We start from the raw sequence: 15,906 nt of genomic DNA on the forward strand, positions 1-15,906 counted from the left end.
TCTCACAACTAAAAATGAGCTGGGGGCCGGCTCCGTGGCTGAGTGGTTAAGTTCGTGCGCTCTGCTACGGCGGCCCAGAGTTCAGATCCTGGGCGCGGACATGGCACCGCTCATCAGGCCACGTTGAGGCGGCATCCCACATCCCACAACTAGAAGGACCTGCAACTAAGATATACAACTATGTACAGGGGGGGTTTGGGGAGACAAAGCAAAAAAAAAAAAAGATTAAAAAATAAATAAATAAAAATGAGCTGAACATTGCTGCTTCTTGTCAGCCAGTGGGGAATCCCATGCGTCTGTGAAGTGGAACCCACCAGGGCACCCTGGAGAACTCACACCATCCATGGGGGCAGAAGTTTGTCTGAGTGGGCGGAACACCTTGTGATCCTCCCAGGAACACAGGAGAATGAGAGGCTCCAAGAGCATTTCCCACTCGCCTCCCCAGCTCCCCTGGACACCTGCCACAACACAAGACAGTCGCTCATCTCTGATGCGGTGTGGGCTCTCTGCCCCACGCCCCAGAATAGAGCTGCACCTGGGATTGGCTGCTCAGCATCCCACAACTTGCATGGCAGTCATCAGGACCTTTGTTTCAGGGTCGTCCTTTCTGCTACGTGGGACAAGGACCCAGGGAACTGGCACCTTTAGCATGTCCTTTTTGCTGTCTATGAAAGTAATAAACTGAACCTAAAAGTGGCTCATCTATCTTTACCAGTCAAATCAGTTAGGCCTCGGTCTTGTCTTATGTGTGAGCTTGACAAGATCCCAACGTTATGTGTTAATAAAGCATCAATAAAATCCAAGAAGTGAGTGTATGCATATGCATATGTGTGTGTGCCTACAGAAGCATCTCTCTCTCCATGGTGTTTTAAGCTAGATTACTTTCATAAATGAAATAGGAAAAGGGAAAACACACTCACACACACACACTTTAACCAACCAGAAAAACAGGGACGTGCAAAACTAATCCAGATTCAAAAACCTTGGATTCCTGTGCCAGCTCCATTGCTAGGTTTCTAATCTTGAGAAATTCTCTTCCCTGATCTGGGCTCCCATTTTCTCTGGCACCCACGAAGGAGGATATGGACTGAATGAGCCCAGCCGCAGCTGTGCCGTCTCCACGGCTCACAGAGACACACGTGAGAACCTGCAGAGCCAGGATGTGGAGCAGCCGGTGCCCCCTTCTGCTGAAAGCAGTTACAGGCAGCAATAAGTTAACGGAACAAAAGCAATTTACTTCTAGTGTCCAACAGAAGCTGCTCAGACACACGCCTAGGTTTCCAGCTGCTCCCCCAGAGTGGGGAGGAAGCTATTTACACACAACAGAATGTGTGGGAGCCCTGCAGCAAACAGGAATGCCACTGCACTCATGGGTCCTGTCCTTGTGCCTGCACAGCTCTGTTCTAGGGCCTGGTGTACCGGCACTGGAGTCGGAGAGTGTGGTTCAGTCCACATGAACGCAGCAACAAGAAAGCAGGGCATACAAGTTCAGGAGAAAAGGTTCCTCCTGCTAGGGCAACGGGGAAGGCTTCCAGGACAAGGAGAGTGTGAGCTGGGTCCTAAAGTGTGAGTTGGACAGAATTTAAACGTATGAAGTGAGTGAGGAGAGGAGATTTGCGATTCTAGGGAGCGTGTGTGATCAGAGACACGAAGTGGAAAAGAGAAATTCAGTCTAACTGATAAGTTAATAGGAAGCAATAAGACAGAGACCAGACCACAAGGGCCTTAAATGCCAGACCAAGCAAAAACCCAAACCAGCTCTGTCTTCCTTAAGTGTTTGTGCTTGTCATCATTTGAAGATAAACGGAACCCATTAAGGCATTGAGAGAGTTATACAGCCACAGGGGGAACCAGCAGACTCATCTATAGGGTTTTTTTCCTCCAATAATTTAGTTCAAATGGTAATTGCCTGAAATGAAAAACAACTTCTACTTAAGATTTTCTTTTTTCCTGGAAAGTAAAGCAAATATTGAGAAACAGTTGCAGGAGCCAAAAGTCAAAGATAAGTTTTAAAAGAAAGTATGATCACAACTCTTGTACAGATAAAACACAAAGATTTATTTAACTCAGTAATTAATGAGGGTCCAATAAGATGTTACAACTGGGAGACTGCAAAAAATCATACATATATAGGCCGTCAGAAATGCTGAAATAAACCTGCTTAATAGATGCAAAACCAAGAGTGGTCCATCTCCACCGGACAGCAATCAACTGCATCACCCCCAGATACAGTCTGCATGCAAAGGACAAGAATCACATGCGTTCCATCAGGATTCTACAACTGACAGAGGGTTACACAGCTCAAAGGTAAGGACTGGCCCAGGGACCCAGAGAATCGATAACCAGACAACGCCTACATTTCCATTGAGGACACTCAGTAGACTTTTTGATCCATTTCAAAATCTTTCACAATTTTTCCCTGCAAAGGTGAGTACTGATCAACACAGAAACTGTAAACTCTCAGGTGGGTGCTTTACAGGTAACTGCAGGGAGGATTGCAGCCGGGCACAGGCCTGGACCATCAAGGCATGGCAGGTTAGGAGGCAGGTCCGCGCCCACCTGATCCACTTGAGCCTGGGAATCAAGAGGACCTCGGGCTGAGCCACAAGCCAGCTGAGAGCAAGTCTCTCCCCTTCCCTTCTCTGCAGCGTCTAAAATGAGCCTGGCACCAAGCCAGGCTGCTCAGCCCTGACCACACCTGGGCGTTACCTGAGGCGCTTTAAACAGTACACTTGCCCTACTCTAGAAATTCCACTCCTAGCTTCTGAATCTGCTGGTTGGGGTGGGGCTGGGGCATTACTGGCTTTTGAGATCTCCCCAAGTGTTTCTAATGAGCAGCCTGGCTTGACAACCACCCAACCAAATGATAAGGAAGACCTCTTGGTCCCTGACGCTCTGTGGCTTTGTTGTAATGTTTCCTTTTAACTGACAGCTGCTAGCCTCAGTATAGAACTGGAGAACATCAGAGAGACATTTTCCAAAAATGCTCTTCAAATTTAATCTTTGATAGAGACCATAAAACAAGCACAATTCACGACTTGGTCAGACTTGGCAAACATCCTACAATGTGTTAGAATCTTCGTTGTGGTTCCATCAATTCCACAAGCAGTTTGCTGAGTTGAGCACAGACTTGGTCTCCTAATTTGCTGCTTTAGTCGTAATGCGTGTACTGGAGTAGAAAGATGCCCACAGGTGTGTGTGCTAAGAGGCATTGACACTTGTGTAGTGTGTGCACGCACACAGGCATTCACGCAAAGACACTTCACACTCATAGAGCAGCCTCCAAATCAAAGATTGGGGTCAAAGAGTTATAAAGGGGCCCCACCTCACTCTGGGGGTAACTGATTAATCACCTCTTAAAAGGCTGGCTGGTCCCATAGTGGGGAGATAATTGACAACAGCACAGATGATGGTGAGTCCCAGCACTTCCCCTCCAGCTCTTCTGACACCTCCGATAGTACTACAAACCTGATGGGACCACTTTGAACACACTCAACTTATCACCGAAGTCTGCCCCAGGCAATCCCTGGTGCTCTGTGTAAGTCCCCTTACCCTGATAAGCCTTGTGTCAGGCGCTCTAAAGGACACTGGCCTGCCTTCCTGTGGAACCACGGAGGGCCGAGGGCCAAGCGTCTCCAGGAAAGATGCTCTTCCCTAGCCTCCCCTTCTCGGTCCCCATGATCCTTACCCCACACCCCAACACACACACACTTACTGCAGGCCGCACAGGTGAAGCACGCGTCGTGGTAGAGGTTCCCCATGGCCTGGCAGGCCTGACCGGCCCCAAACACCCCTTTGCTGCATTTCACACAGGCTCCTGCAAGGGAAGAACAAACCAGTGAGTCAGGAGGGAACAGTGGAAACTGAGTCATAAAAAAGCCAACGAACAAAGCGAGATACCCATCCCTCCCCACAACCAGCCATCACCAAATCCCATGGATTACTCCTTGGAAATGCCTTTCTCTCCCACGCTCTCCCGCTAGCAGCCTTTCAACTGCAGGAATCCAGCCCCATGCTCCACTTCGGGCCCCCACTCTCCCGCCCCACACTGCCCTCCACACTGGCATTAGTGTCCAGATACCTCCACTGTGTCAACCTACTCCCCTGCCCAAAACTTTCAAAGGCTCCCAATGTTTAAAAGACAATGTCCAAAAATCTGCATCATGATTACAATATGCGAAGCATGCAGGTCAGGCAATTTCAACTAAATTATTTCCTTTAATTCTCAGTGGGAACCACCAACTAGGATTTACTATCCTCACTTTTTACAAAAAGTATCAGGCTCCAGGTCTATCAGACTGCGAAGTCAGTGCTCTTCCTTGCCCCCGTGCCCTAACCCCTCACCTCCAAACAACCCCTCAATCTCAGCTCTTAGCCTTTGCTCCTGGGCTCCCCTCCCTGCCACCCTACGCCCACCCTCCCATCCCTTCACGTCCTCCAGGCCTTCCTCTGGACCGTCTCCACCACGACTCCCTCCCCTCTCCGACCCTCTGGCTCTGGAGGCAACATGATGAACCAGAAGATAAAGAGCCAGGTTCTAAGCTTGAGCCTCCCAACCACTCACTTCTCATGTGGTTTGCGTTAACCTGGTAAGTTCTCTGTGCATCAGCTTCTTAACTAGGAAGAAGAGGTTAGATGCCCCTGCCCTGCATGTTCCCAGGAGCAGCAGTAAAAAAGGCTGCTTGTAAACCAAAAAGTTCTGAAGAGTTCATCCGCCTCATCTACAGAGTGCCCATCGGAAGACCTGGTCTTGAACTATAACTCCACAATTTGCTAGCTATGTGACTGGGGCAGGTTATTTGAACTCTCTGAAGCCTGGTTGTTATTTATAAAATGATAATGGCAGCCCCCTTAAGGGTTACTGTGAGAGAGCACGTGAAGCATGCTTAGCCAGGGCCCTTCATCTCAATAAACAGGGATGTAAATAAGGATGATAATAATGTAACTGCACTCAGCAAGAAGTGGCTTCAACATAAAATGAGCTCTCTAAGAAGTCCCAGGCCTCCCAGGATCTCACCCTGCGCAGAAGCCAGACGTCTCTCTGTCTAGACCCACCCAGAATCTCCACTGCAATAACCCAGGCTCTGGGCTGGTCCACATAAAGGAGGCCTTGGAGTCTCCCTTTCAAAGAATTCTCCCGGGATAGTCAAATGAGAACATGGCAATTAAGTACATAAGGCATAAGATTAAAAAAAGATTCAGGAAGGAAACACACCAAAATGTAAAGAGCGGTTTCTTTAGGTTGTAAAATTATGGCTGGTTTTACTTCTTTGCACTTTCTGGATTAAATAAAAAATCTTACAAGAGCAGGCATTACTTTATGTCTGAAAAAAGTCTGGTCTCAAAAAAGTATTTGAATATGTTTAAATGCATTGTATAACGTTGAAATTTTTGAAAACTCAATTTTATTTATATATATAATTGATTTTTAAAAAATTTAAATATATATAAAGAGCTGCCCCAGCATCTAGCAGGGTAACCAGCTCGAGTCGTTGGTCAGCAGGGGCACAGCATCCTTTCCTAACTCTGGTTCCCATCTGACAGGCTGTTCTCAGATTACAAATCCCCAGCCTTCTGCTCACAGGGCGGAAAGCCCTGTGTTTCAGAGTTCCTATCATTTCAAGTGGATAAACTGCATCACCTTCAAAGGAAGCCCAAGCTGACACATCCTTCATGAAATGCACCCACACCAGCCACAACCAGCCACAGTGGGTTCCCAGAGGACATGCTAGGTCAAAGGCCCTCAAGCTGCTTCACCCACACTCCCTTAGGAAGCAGGTGAGGCCACCTGTAGGAAGAGTATGGTGTCAGACAAGAAAACTGGCTGTTGGGGGAATTTGTTTATGAAAGCTCTAGAGAACACAAGCAGTGGTTACTTGTAGTTCTTCTGTTTCAACATTTTATTATGAAAATTTTCAAACATGCAGAAAAGTTGAAAGATCATACATGGAACACCCATATGCCCAGCATTCCAATTCTACAACTGTTAACATTTCGCTGTCCGTCCCTCAATCAACCAACAATCCATCTTATTTTTGATGCATTTCAAAGTAAGGTGCAGATGGCAGTCCATTTCACCCCTAAGAGTTCATTATTTGCTTAGTCTTTTTAAGATAAAATTCATAAACAGTGAAATGCACAAATTATAAGTCTACCATCCAGTGAGTCTGACAAATGGCCGATGTAACACAAACCCAGATCAAGACACAGAATATTTCCAACAGCTCAGTAAGTTTCCCAATGCCCTTCCGGTCCATCTTCTCTTTAATGGCCATGAACTTCCTCGTATGTATCCATGCATGCGTGTGTGTGTGTAGGAGAGACTCCTGAACAGTTGGTATTTCTGCACCTAGCAAGCAGCAAAGTTAATAGGGTGCTCCCCTCACTATGAAATTGAAATGCCAATGAATTCAGAGGCATCAGCATTTCCTTTTGTCTGATTATTTCACATACAACTTAGGCTGCTCTTAAGTGAGGAAATACATCAGTTCTGGGCCAACTGCGTTCCCTTGTTGGCAGGCCCAGAGCTGTGCCCAGCTAGCAGGGAAGCGTGAAAATGGCAGGTTCTACCATGACCACTTCTCTTCAAGGCTCACTTCAGCAGGCTCATCACTCTAGAAGCCAGTGGTGCTGACGGCTGCTACTGGGAGCCAGAGGACTGGCCACTGGAGCAGGCCAGGCTGGGGGCCCTCTGGGGTGTCCAGCATTTGGGAGCATGTGGATGTGGAAGCGATGGCGTTGGCACATTCACCACTGGACACGGCACCTACTGTGCTGTGGCAGGTTACTGGATACCTGGCACTGTCTGCCTCTCCTCGTGAGCTGGGAGTGCCCGCAGAGGGCCCCATCTTCACTATGGCCTCAGCAAGTGTTCAACGGAGAACTGTTCGGTTGAATCACTTCCTATGTAGCTCCACGCACAGCCCTCTCCTCTTCCCCTCTTCCCTGATACTCACCCCACTGTACCTGGGGGACACATGTCCGTCCTCCCTATAGCCTTTTACAGAAGTTCAGAGTCTTATTCATCCCTGAACACCCCCAGCCACTGACAAAGCGCACTTAGTCTGCCCTCAACAAACATATACAGAAACAGAGAAATGGACTACACGGACATCTGCTGAGCAGAATTCAAATGGCATCATTCAAATGTGATGATGAGGAACACCATCTAGAAAATGTCAAATATCAAGCAAGGGCAAGGTATTAATGATGCTATTTGGTGATTCCAAGGCCCACTTCCAGACTCCCCATCCCAAGTCCCCTGGTTGACCCAACTCTAGATCTTTACAACAGCCACAAAGACCGAGTTCTCATGCCACAACCAAAGCAGACCCGGACAGAATATCAAAGCAACACAAACACCACTCTGCTCACGAACTCGGAACAAACCCACCCCAAAGGCAGCATCACTTCTTCCCTGTTAATCGTTGTGGCCTCTTCACTTAACTCACCGCAGAAACGTTAGCTGCAGAGAGCAGAGGGGTGGTGAGACCCAACAGCGTGGCAGCCCTTCCACCGTCCACGGGGTGAACGCAGAGCCAGGGCCAGCCTTCGGGATGGCTCGCCCAAGAGGAAAGCCGGGATCAATCTCATCGTCAGCGGGACTCATCTTGTTTGGGGAATAAATTAGACAACCTCTCCCACTCCTGCTCGTACAGCAAACGGCAGGACGGAAAGCGTCTTCCAGTGGACGCTGACACTGCGCTGGCCTCCCTGGGCTTCCTGCGACTTTCTCTCTCAAGGTCAGGCCTTCCCCTGCTCCCTGCGCCCAGCAAAGTGATACTCTCCTGGTGTCCTCTTATCTGAGGCTGTGACCTACTGCCTTCACCTCCCACTCACTCTCTTATTCCTGCAGCTCCAGTTCTTCAGCTGCTGACATCCTCTCACCACTCCGACCATTAGCACAGATACAAAGCAAGCAAGGAAGCCACTTGAGTTCTGAACTGGTAGGTACAAAGTGAGGAAGATCCCCCAAGTAGGCAGGAAAATATTTCATCCTTGTGGCTTGTGGTAAATGGACAGAAAGGTACTCCATGGACAGGAAACAGATCTAGTCTTCCTTTAGCAAGAAAAAAACAAAGTAAGTTTCATATTCTAGGAAATAATGTACCTACCAGACCCTGGGCTGGGAGTTTTCAGCCAGTGAAGGAGCCGCTGCCATCCCCTTTCTCAACCCAAGTTCTAGAAAAATGCTGTAACCTGCTCAAGGTCACGTTGCTGGTAGGTTTGAAAGATAGAATCTGAGCTCAGGTTCTAACTCAAAGGTCCCGTTATCCCTGTCTGGTTGGCAGCTGTGGCTATTCCTGCCACACACCGAAAGAGGAGGGGCTCCTTCCTCACTCCTCAATATACTACCTATTCAGGGAGTCAGACCCAGACCAGCCCTGCCCCAGATATCCTACAGAACGCCCCGGCCCGCCTCTCACTCTGCCCTATCCCACACACACAGGTCGTCTTTCCGCCTGGGACCTCAACCACAAGGCCTTCCCCAACGTGGACCCTCAGTTCCTCCTGCCCTTCTGGCAGGGCCACTGCAGCTGAAGCATTCACCCCACAGATGCTTCCCTCTCAGTCAGTCGGAGCCAGGCTCTCTCCAGACACTAGCAATAGGATGGTGAGCAAGGTGACCACACTCTGGCCCTGCCCTCAGGGAACGGTCACCCAAGGAGCCAGGAAACCGGAATCGGCCACCACTGCTAGGTGAGCTGCCCAATCTCACCCGGAGCCCCGCACTGTAAATCCACTGAGTGGCCAGGGCTGGGGGGAGGCTCAGGCCTGTGAAGTAACGAGAAATGTATATACTGGCCTCTGCCCCAGTCCCTGCTAATAGCTGGTCTTTGACTCCAGCGCCTGACTGGGGTCCTAAATCCCTTGGAACTTCCTGGGTGATAGGAGTGTCTTTTGTTCTAATGAGGCACCTCTTGGTCTTTCACTAGAAAGACCAGGCCATGATTACAAGCTTGGAACTTCCAGTCCCACCTCCATCCCCTGGACGAGAGAAAGGCTGGGAAATGAGTTAATAATCGATCATGCCTACGTGATGAAACCTCCATAAAAGTCCCCAATTACGGGGTTCACAGAGCTTCCAGGAGGGTGAACACATCCACGTGCCACGAGGGTGGCGCACCCCAACTCCATGGGGACAGAAGCTTCTGTGCTCAAGACCCTCTGGACCTCGGCCTATGTATCTCCTCATCCGGCTGTTCATCCATATCCTTTACTATATCCTATATAATAAGCTGCAAAACATATATGTTTCCCTGAGTTCTGTGAGCCATTAAAGCAAATTACCAAACCCAAGGAGAGGGTCATGGGAACCGTGGTTTACAGCCAGTTGGTCAGACGCACAGGTGACAACCTGGACTTGCGGCTGGCATCTGAAGTGGGAGGAGACAGTGTTACGGGACTGAGCGCTTAACCTGTGCGGTCTGTGCTCCAATTAATGTCAGAATTGAATTGGATCACAGGACACCCAACCGGTGTCGGAGAATTGGTCAGTGTGGAGAAAATCCACACGTCCAGTGTCAGAAGTGTTGTGCGTGTGAGCAGTGGTCGTACAGGGAAGAAAGAGAAGTGAGTTCTTCTGAGACAGGGCTTAACAAGAAGAAAGGCCACGAGCCACACTCCGCTTTCACGTGGCCCCGCAGCCACAGGATTTTAAAGAAATGCCCAACAGAGCACCATAAGAAATGTCATCACACATTGCTACAATAATCCAAGCTCAGAAACCAGGGGGAAAGCGAGGAAAATAAGGAACTAAACTTTTAGAAGAGAACGGATATGCACTTTCCCCCGCACTAACTGCCCATTAACCCAGTCTCCAAACTCTAGTGAGAATGACATTTTTAAACAGCTTTGATGAAGTATAAATGACATACAGTAAACTGCATATATTCATACAATTGATAAGTTCTGACCTTTTTATGCACCTGTGAAGTCACTACCACAATCAAGATAGGGAACTCCTCCATCATCCCCAAAGATTGCACACGTTCTGACGCCTTTTCTAACTCCTCCCTTCCTTCCTTCTCCCTTCGCCAGTCAACCACTGATCTGCTTTCTGTCATCACAGATTAGTTTGAATTTTCTAGAGGCAGTATAAATGTGCTCTAAAGTATGTACTCTGTTCTGTCTGGTTTCTTTTACTCAGCATCATCATTTTGAGATTCATCCATGCTGTTGCACATACGAAGCATTCATTCCTTTTCATTGCTGAGTAGTATTCCATTGTGTGGTAGGACCATAGTTTGTTTATCCACTCACCTGTTGAGGGATATCTAAACTGTTTCCAGTTTGGGGTTGTTACAAATAAAGCTTCTTGTGTACAAGTGTTTGTATAGACAAATATTTCCTTTTCTCTCGGGTAAAGACCTAGGAGTGGAATGGCTGCGTCTTTTGGGAAGTGTAGCTTTAACTGTTTTCCAAAGAAATTATAAAATCTTACAACCCCACCAGCAGTTTACTAGAATTCTAATTTCTCCACATCCTTGCCAACACTTAGAATGACAGTCTTTTTAATTTTATCCACTCTGATAGGTCCATCGTGGTATCTCACTGTGGCTTTAATTTTCATTTTTCTAGTGATTACTGATGTTGTACCTGAGCAACTTTTCACACGCTTATTCACCATCCTACATCTTCTTTGGTGAAGTGTCTATTCAGTTCTTTTGCCCATTTTTTTCTTTTTGTTGAGTCATGTGAATTTCTTAGATATTTGGGATACGAGTCCTTTATCAGATACATGCTTTGTAAAAATTTTGCTGAGTCCTATAAACTCCAGCTGCCTTAGTGCCCCTGTACCCTCAACTGCATTTCAACTCAAGGAGTCTCCGGGCTCTGCCTCACTTCTCCCTCCCTGTGCCAAGGCAGGAAGCTGTGGCGATCAGAGCACTCGCCTCGGGTGCCTCCTGTCTCTCAGGGATCACCGTCCTTTGTTGGACATCCGACGCCCAGTGTCTTGAAAACCTTTGGTTCATATATTTTGTCTGGTTTTTGTTTTTTGTATGTTTGTGGTTTTCTGGTTGTTTCAGGCAGGAGGTAAATCTCGTCCCTGATATGCTATCTTTAGAATGGGCATTATTAAGCATCATATGTGCCAAGCACCGTGCTTGCTATTATCATCATTTTACAGATCGTATGGTAAGAGCATGGTTAGTTTTGTAAGAAACTGCCAAACTGTCTTCCAAAGTGGCTGCACGGGATTCTTTTAAAAATCATAATATTCCCACAGGAAAGGGCAAGGACTAGCAATAGCTTCCTGTTTTAAAAGATGTACGACAGGAGGCCAAGAGCCACCAAGGACTATTCAAGCACTTCACCACCGCTCTTTGTGCCTCGTGGTTTTCTGCCACGTAGGGCTAGACATATACGTCTCCTCTCGTCCGGCAACAAATAGGCTTGCTGAGGGCACGGGCCTGGCTGTATCTATTAGCAGCTCCACGAACAGAAGGAAAGCAGAGTGCCTCACACACAGCAGGTACCAAATAAGTACTGAATGTACTGAAAAGCCAGGCGGGGGAGGGGAGGGTGGCCCAGGTTCAGGAAAAGGGAAGGGAAGGTGCAGAGACAGGAAAGCCAGAGGCATGAGCACAACTGGAGGATAATGAAGGTGACGACAGTGAGCCAGCTGGACGGGAGGGAGGAGCGACTGGAGGCAGGGAAACTCCAGAGGGGACCCCTGAGCCAGAGAGTGAGCGTGGTGTTGGAGAGGAAGGACGGGAGAGAGAGACTCTGCACACCTAGGGCAGCAGGCCGGCCTCCAAAGGGGCTGCAGAGTTTCCAAGAAGGCCAAGGCCTCCTCCCAAAGGGCTCCAAGTCCCTGACCACTGTGGCCGAGACCTGCTGGGGCCGCTCCCACGCAGAACCTCCTAGAAGTCAGGGACCCTGCCTCACACTCAGACTGTCCCTCCCAGGTTGACCAGCTGTCCTGAGGGAGGCTATAGTTGGGGGGCCAGGGCCTTGGGCAGTTGTCCAGAGCTTTATACACAGTCTTCCACGAGACAGAGAAGAAAAACCGGTACCAATGACAAACAGCCCCAACACTATGATTTACTGGAACGTAACACCCTTTAAGAGGCCAAAGCAACATAACAGGCTCACTATGAGTGTTTCAATTCACCAAGAGTGAATAAAAAGTTCTCCTACTAAGGGACTCCAACATTTTATTATTACTGTTGTCCTCAGCACCATCGCTGTTGTTTCAGCTCCATATGAACGGCACTGGTGGGACATAACTCTTGGTGGCCTAACTCTTGGTGCACAAAGTGGTTTTCAAACTGCTTAAAGGGGGAGAAACTTTTCTCAAAAAACGTTATCAGTGGAACCTCAAATATATATAACCGACAAAAGGGAAACCTTTTCTTTAGGGTGGGTTTAGGGTGGGACAGAGCCCACTCTGCCTCCTGGAGTGTCCCGGCCCCCAGCAGCAGTTCCAGGAAGATTATTTGAGAACTAATGACACAGCGTAACTGATGGCACGCAGACAGCACCCAGCCTGGCCTGGCAGCGTCCTATCTGAAATAAGTTACCCCAAATTGGTGTTAAATTATAATATTGGCCACACATCCAGGGCCATGTTGCCTTCCCCACTCCCTTCCAAAGGCAGGATTTACAAACAAGGAGGCTGGCAAAGCAGGCTTAGCGTGAGGTTTGCCTACAGCAGAATTCCTGCCTCCTTCCTGCAGACGGCCAGGCTGAGGACCCTGGAGTCTCCTTCTACTGGACCCACAGCCAACCTGGGTGACGACGCAGTCAGCATGTTTTGTTGTTAGGAAAAGGTTTGAAAGAAAAAGGTTCCATCAGGCTAGCCAATGGGTGTGGCCCTGCACCCCCAGCTCACACCAGAGCCTCGTCCAAGTGACCGCTCCTCTCTCAGCCTCTCAGAGCTGCCCCCTACCCCCACTGGACATCAGGAAAGCTCTGCCCGGATGCTGCACATGACATGGGATCATGCAGCCAGGAACCACCTACTGCGCTGAAAGGGGGCTGAGGTAATGCTCAGGGAGTCCTTGCAAAGTTTGCAGGAGGGCTGGCAGGGGACAGGTCTACCCAGAGCATACCTGAATGAGTTACTCCGGACACAAGTTGAGCAAGGCTTTTTCTCAGCCCAAAACTGCAGCCTGTGGACCTGGGCAGGGCTGGGAGTCAACAGGTTCTGGAAGAGGGGCCAAGCGTTGGCAGAGATGGACCAACGATCCCAGGAACAGCCTTCCTCCTAGCTACACTATAAGCTCTCCAAAAACCCTGGAGGCAGAGGGTGCTGGGCTCCTGACTCACAGGCAGCCAGCCAGTTCTCAAGTCTGGCTGTACTAATCAAGGTGGATGCCCACCACTACCCCAGAGACTCTGGTCCCAGTCTGGGGCAAGGCCAAAGTGCCTCAGGTGATGCTAAGGTGCAGCCGAGGTTGAGAACCATGACTAGATAATGCAACAAACCACATCCCACCTGGCCTCCTGGGCCTCCCCTGCCTCCGCTCTCACTCCCACTCACCCTGCAGTTTCCGAGTCAAGAGAGGAAACTCACCAAGCCACAAAGGAAGTATTTAAGGCCATTCTGGGCTATGGGGTCATTGCACCAGTCTTCTTTCTTCACTCTGAAAGCTGCTTAAAACCAATGATGGCTTTGCTTCACTGCAGTGGGAAAGGAAGTTTCTATCCCAATTTCCCAATCACGGTAAGCTAGGGCTAGACTACCTGCAGCTGCCCCTCTGCCCCAGGGCACTCCCATTCTCTGGCCTGGATCACTCCCTGCCCTCCACTCTCCAAAGGAAAAGAGTTCAAGGTATCCCCAAGCACGCCCTGCATGCCTGCCCCCAACTGCAGCCACCGGAGCACCTCGCCTGTAGCTCCCGGGCTCCCCCTTCTCTGGCCTTCCCCTCACTGCCAGTCTCTCCGCATAGGGGTTGGTCAGCTTTCTCAACTCTAATCTGAAACAGGAACGGCCAATGAGCACAGGACAAGACTCCACCTCGCCAGGAGTCAAACGCAAAGGCGGGATGCCACTTGCCACGTACCCACTGGCAACGACAGAAAACAATGATAACAACAGTCACTGAGGGTGCAGAGAAAAGGGCATTCTGGTCCACTGCTGGTGGAAGACTAAATGTGGACAACCCTTCTAGAGGGCAGTGTGGCCAAAGGTATCAAAAGTCTTAAAAAACCCTCACACCCCTTGACCCAAGAATTTAACGGAATTTTTCCTAAGGAAAAAAATCAAAGATGCTGCCAAAAATGGATGTGCACAGAGACAGTAGGTAGACAGGTGGGTGCCCAGGACTCGGGGAGAGGAGGCGGGAGTGGCTGCTTCATGGGGCTGGGCTTTCTTGTCGGGGTGATGAAGATGTTCTAAATTAGACAGCAGTGATGGTTGCACAACTCTGTGAATATCCTAAAAACCACTGAATTGTACACTTTCAAAGGATAGATTTACGGTATGTGAATTATATCTCAATAAAGCTGTTATAAAAAACAAGAATACTCATCAAAATGTTATTAAAACACTTAAGCATGAAAAATCGTAAAGAATATAAATACCCAAATGCAGAGGTTTAAATAAATACTATACAATTTTTAAAAATCATATTCTAGAGCAGCTCTGTCCAAGAGCACTTTTTCTGCAATAATGAAAATGTTCTACTCTGCATTGTCCAATATGACAGCTCAAGTGGTTGCTGAGCACTCAAAACGTGGATAGTACACCTAAGTATCTGAACTTTCAATTTTAGTTCATTTTAATTTTTATTTAATTTAAAATAGCCCAACGTTCTGAATAACACAGTTCTAGAGTATTATCTTACGACATGAAAAATGTTCATAATACAATGTTAAATGAAAAAAAGGGAGGAGACCACTATGCCATATGTACCACATTGTTCTCTATTCTGTTTTTTAATTTTTTTCTTCTGGTGAAGAAAACTGGCCCTGAGTTAATATCTGTTGCCAATCTTTCTTTTTTTTGCTTGAGGAAGATTGTCCCCGAGCTAACATCTGTACCAATCTTCCTCTATTTTGTATGTGGGATGCCGCCACAGCATGGCTTAATGAGCAGTGTGTAGGTCCACGCCCAGGATCTGAACCCATGAACCCCGGGCCGCTGAAGCAGAGTGCATGAACTTAACCACTAGATGACCAGGCTGGCCCCCTGTTTTATCTTTTAAGTATATTTATACATGAAGACATGACCACAAGGATGCACAGTAATAATTATCTATGGTTACTGAGAAGTAGGGAGTATGGATGATTTTTTTCTTTAAACTCTTCTGCATTTTTTATATATTCTACCATGAAGATACACTACCTTCGTAATCAGACACAAGTGGTTTTATTTTTTTAAGATTTAAAGAATGTTTTAAGTATAATGCAAATCCACTACATCATACTTCTGCTCAAACATCCTCACTGTCTCTGATCCCTACAGGAAAAGGTCAGCCCCCTCAGAGCATCCTGCAGCCTCACAACCAGCCTCACTGGGCACAGAGCTGCTGCCCCCGACCCCACCTCCGAGCTCATTCACCTTTCAGGTCTTCCCACATGATTTCAGACTTTCGAAAAAGTTACTAAAGTATTACAAAGACTTCCCATATATTCCTCATCCAGATTTCCCAAATGTTAACATCTTGTATGATCACAGTACATTTACTAAAAATCAGGAAATTAACACTGATATAATACAGCGTTATATATATTTTACACTATATATACTAAGTAAAGATATATTACGTCTCACTAATGTCCTTTTGTCTGGACCAGGATCCAACCCCAGAACTAAATCCATGGCATTTAGTTGTCATGTCTCCACGGTCTCCTTTAGTTGGAAACAGCTCCTTAATCTGTCTTTGTTTTCCATGACCTTGACACTTTTGATAACTATTTTGCCCTCTGCCCCTCAGCATGGGTTTGTCTAATGTT

General features: G+C 47.9%; 1 protein-coding gene across 1 annotated transcript in view; it reads right to left on the minus strand.

Annotated features, from left to right (window-relative positions):
* LIMD1 (LIM domain containing 1) overlaps positions 1–15,906 on the minus strand; it is a 66,074-nt gene that overhangs the window by 29,230 nt on the left and 20,938 nt on the right. The window contains exon 2 of the mRNA XM_046666356.1: positions 3,716–3,817. Coding sequence (XP_046522312.1) covers positions 3,716–3,817 — 102 coding nt within the window. The remainder of the gene's footprint in view (positions 1–3,715; positions 3,818–15,906) is intronic.

Source organism: Equus quagga, chromosome 1 (assembly GCF_021613505.1).
Source record: "Equus quagga isolate Etosha38 chromosome 1, UCLA_HA_Equagga_1.0, whole genome shotgun sequence".
Taxonomy (NCBI): Eukaryota; Metazoa; Chordata; class Mammalia; order Perissodactyla; family Equidae; genus Equus; species Equus quagga.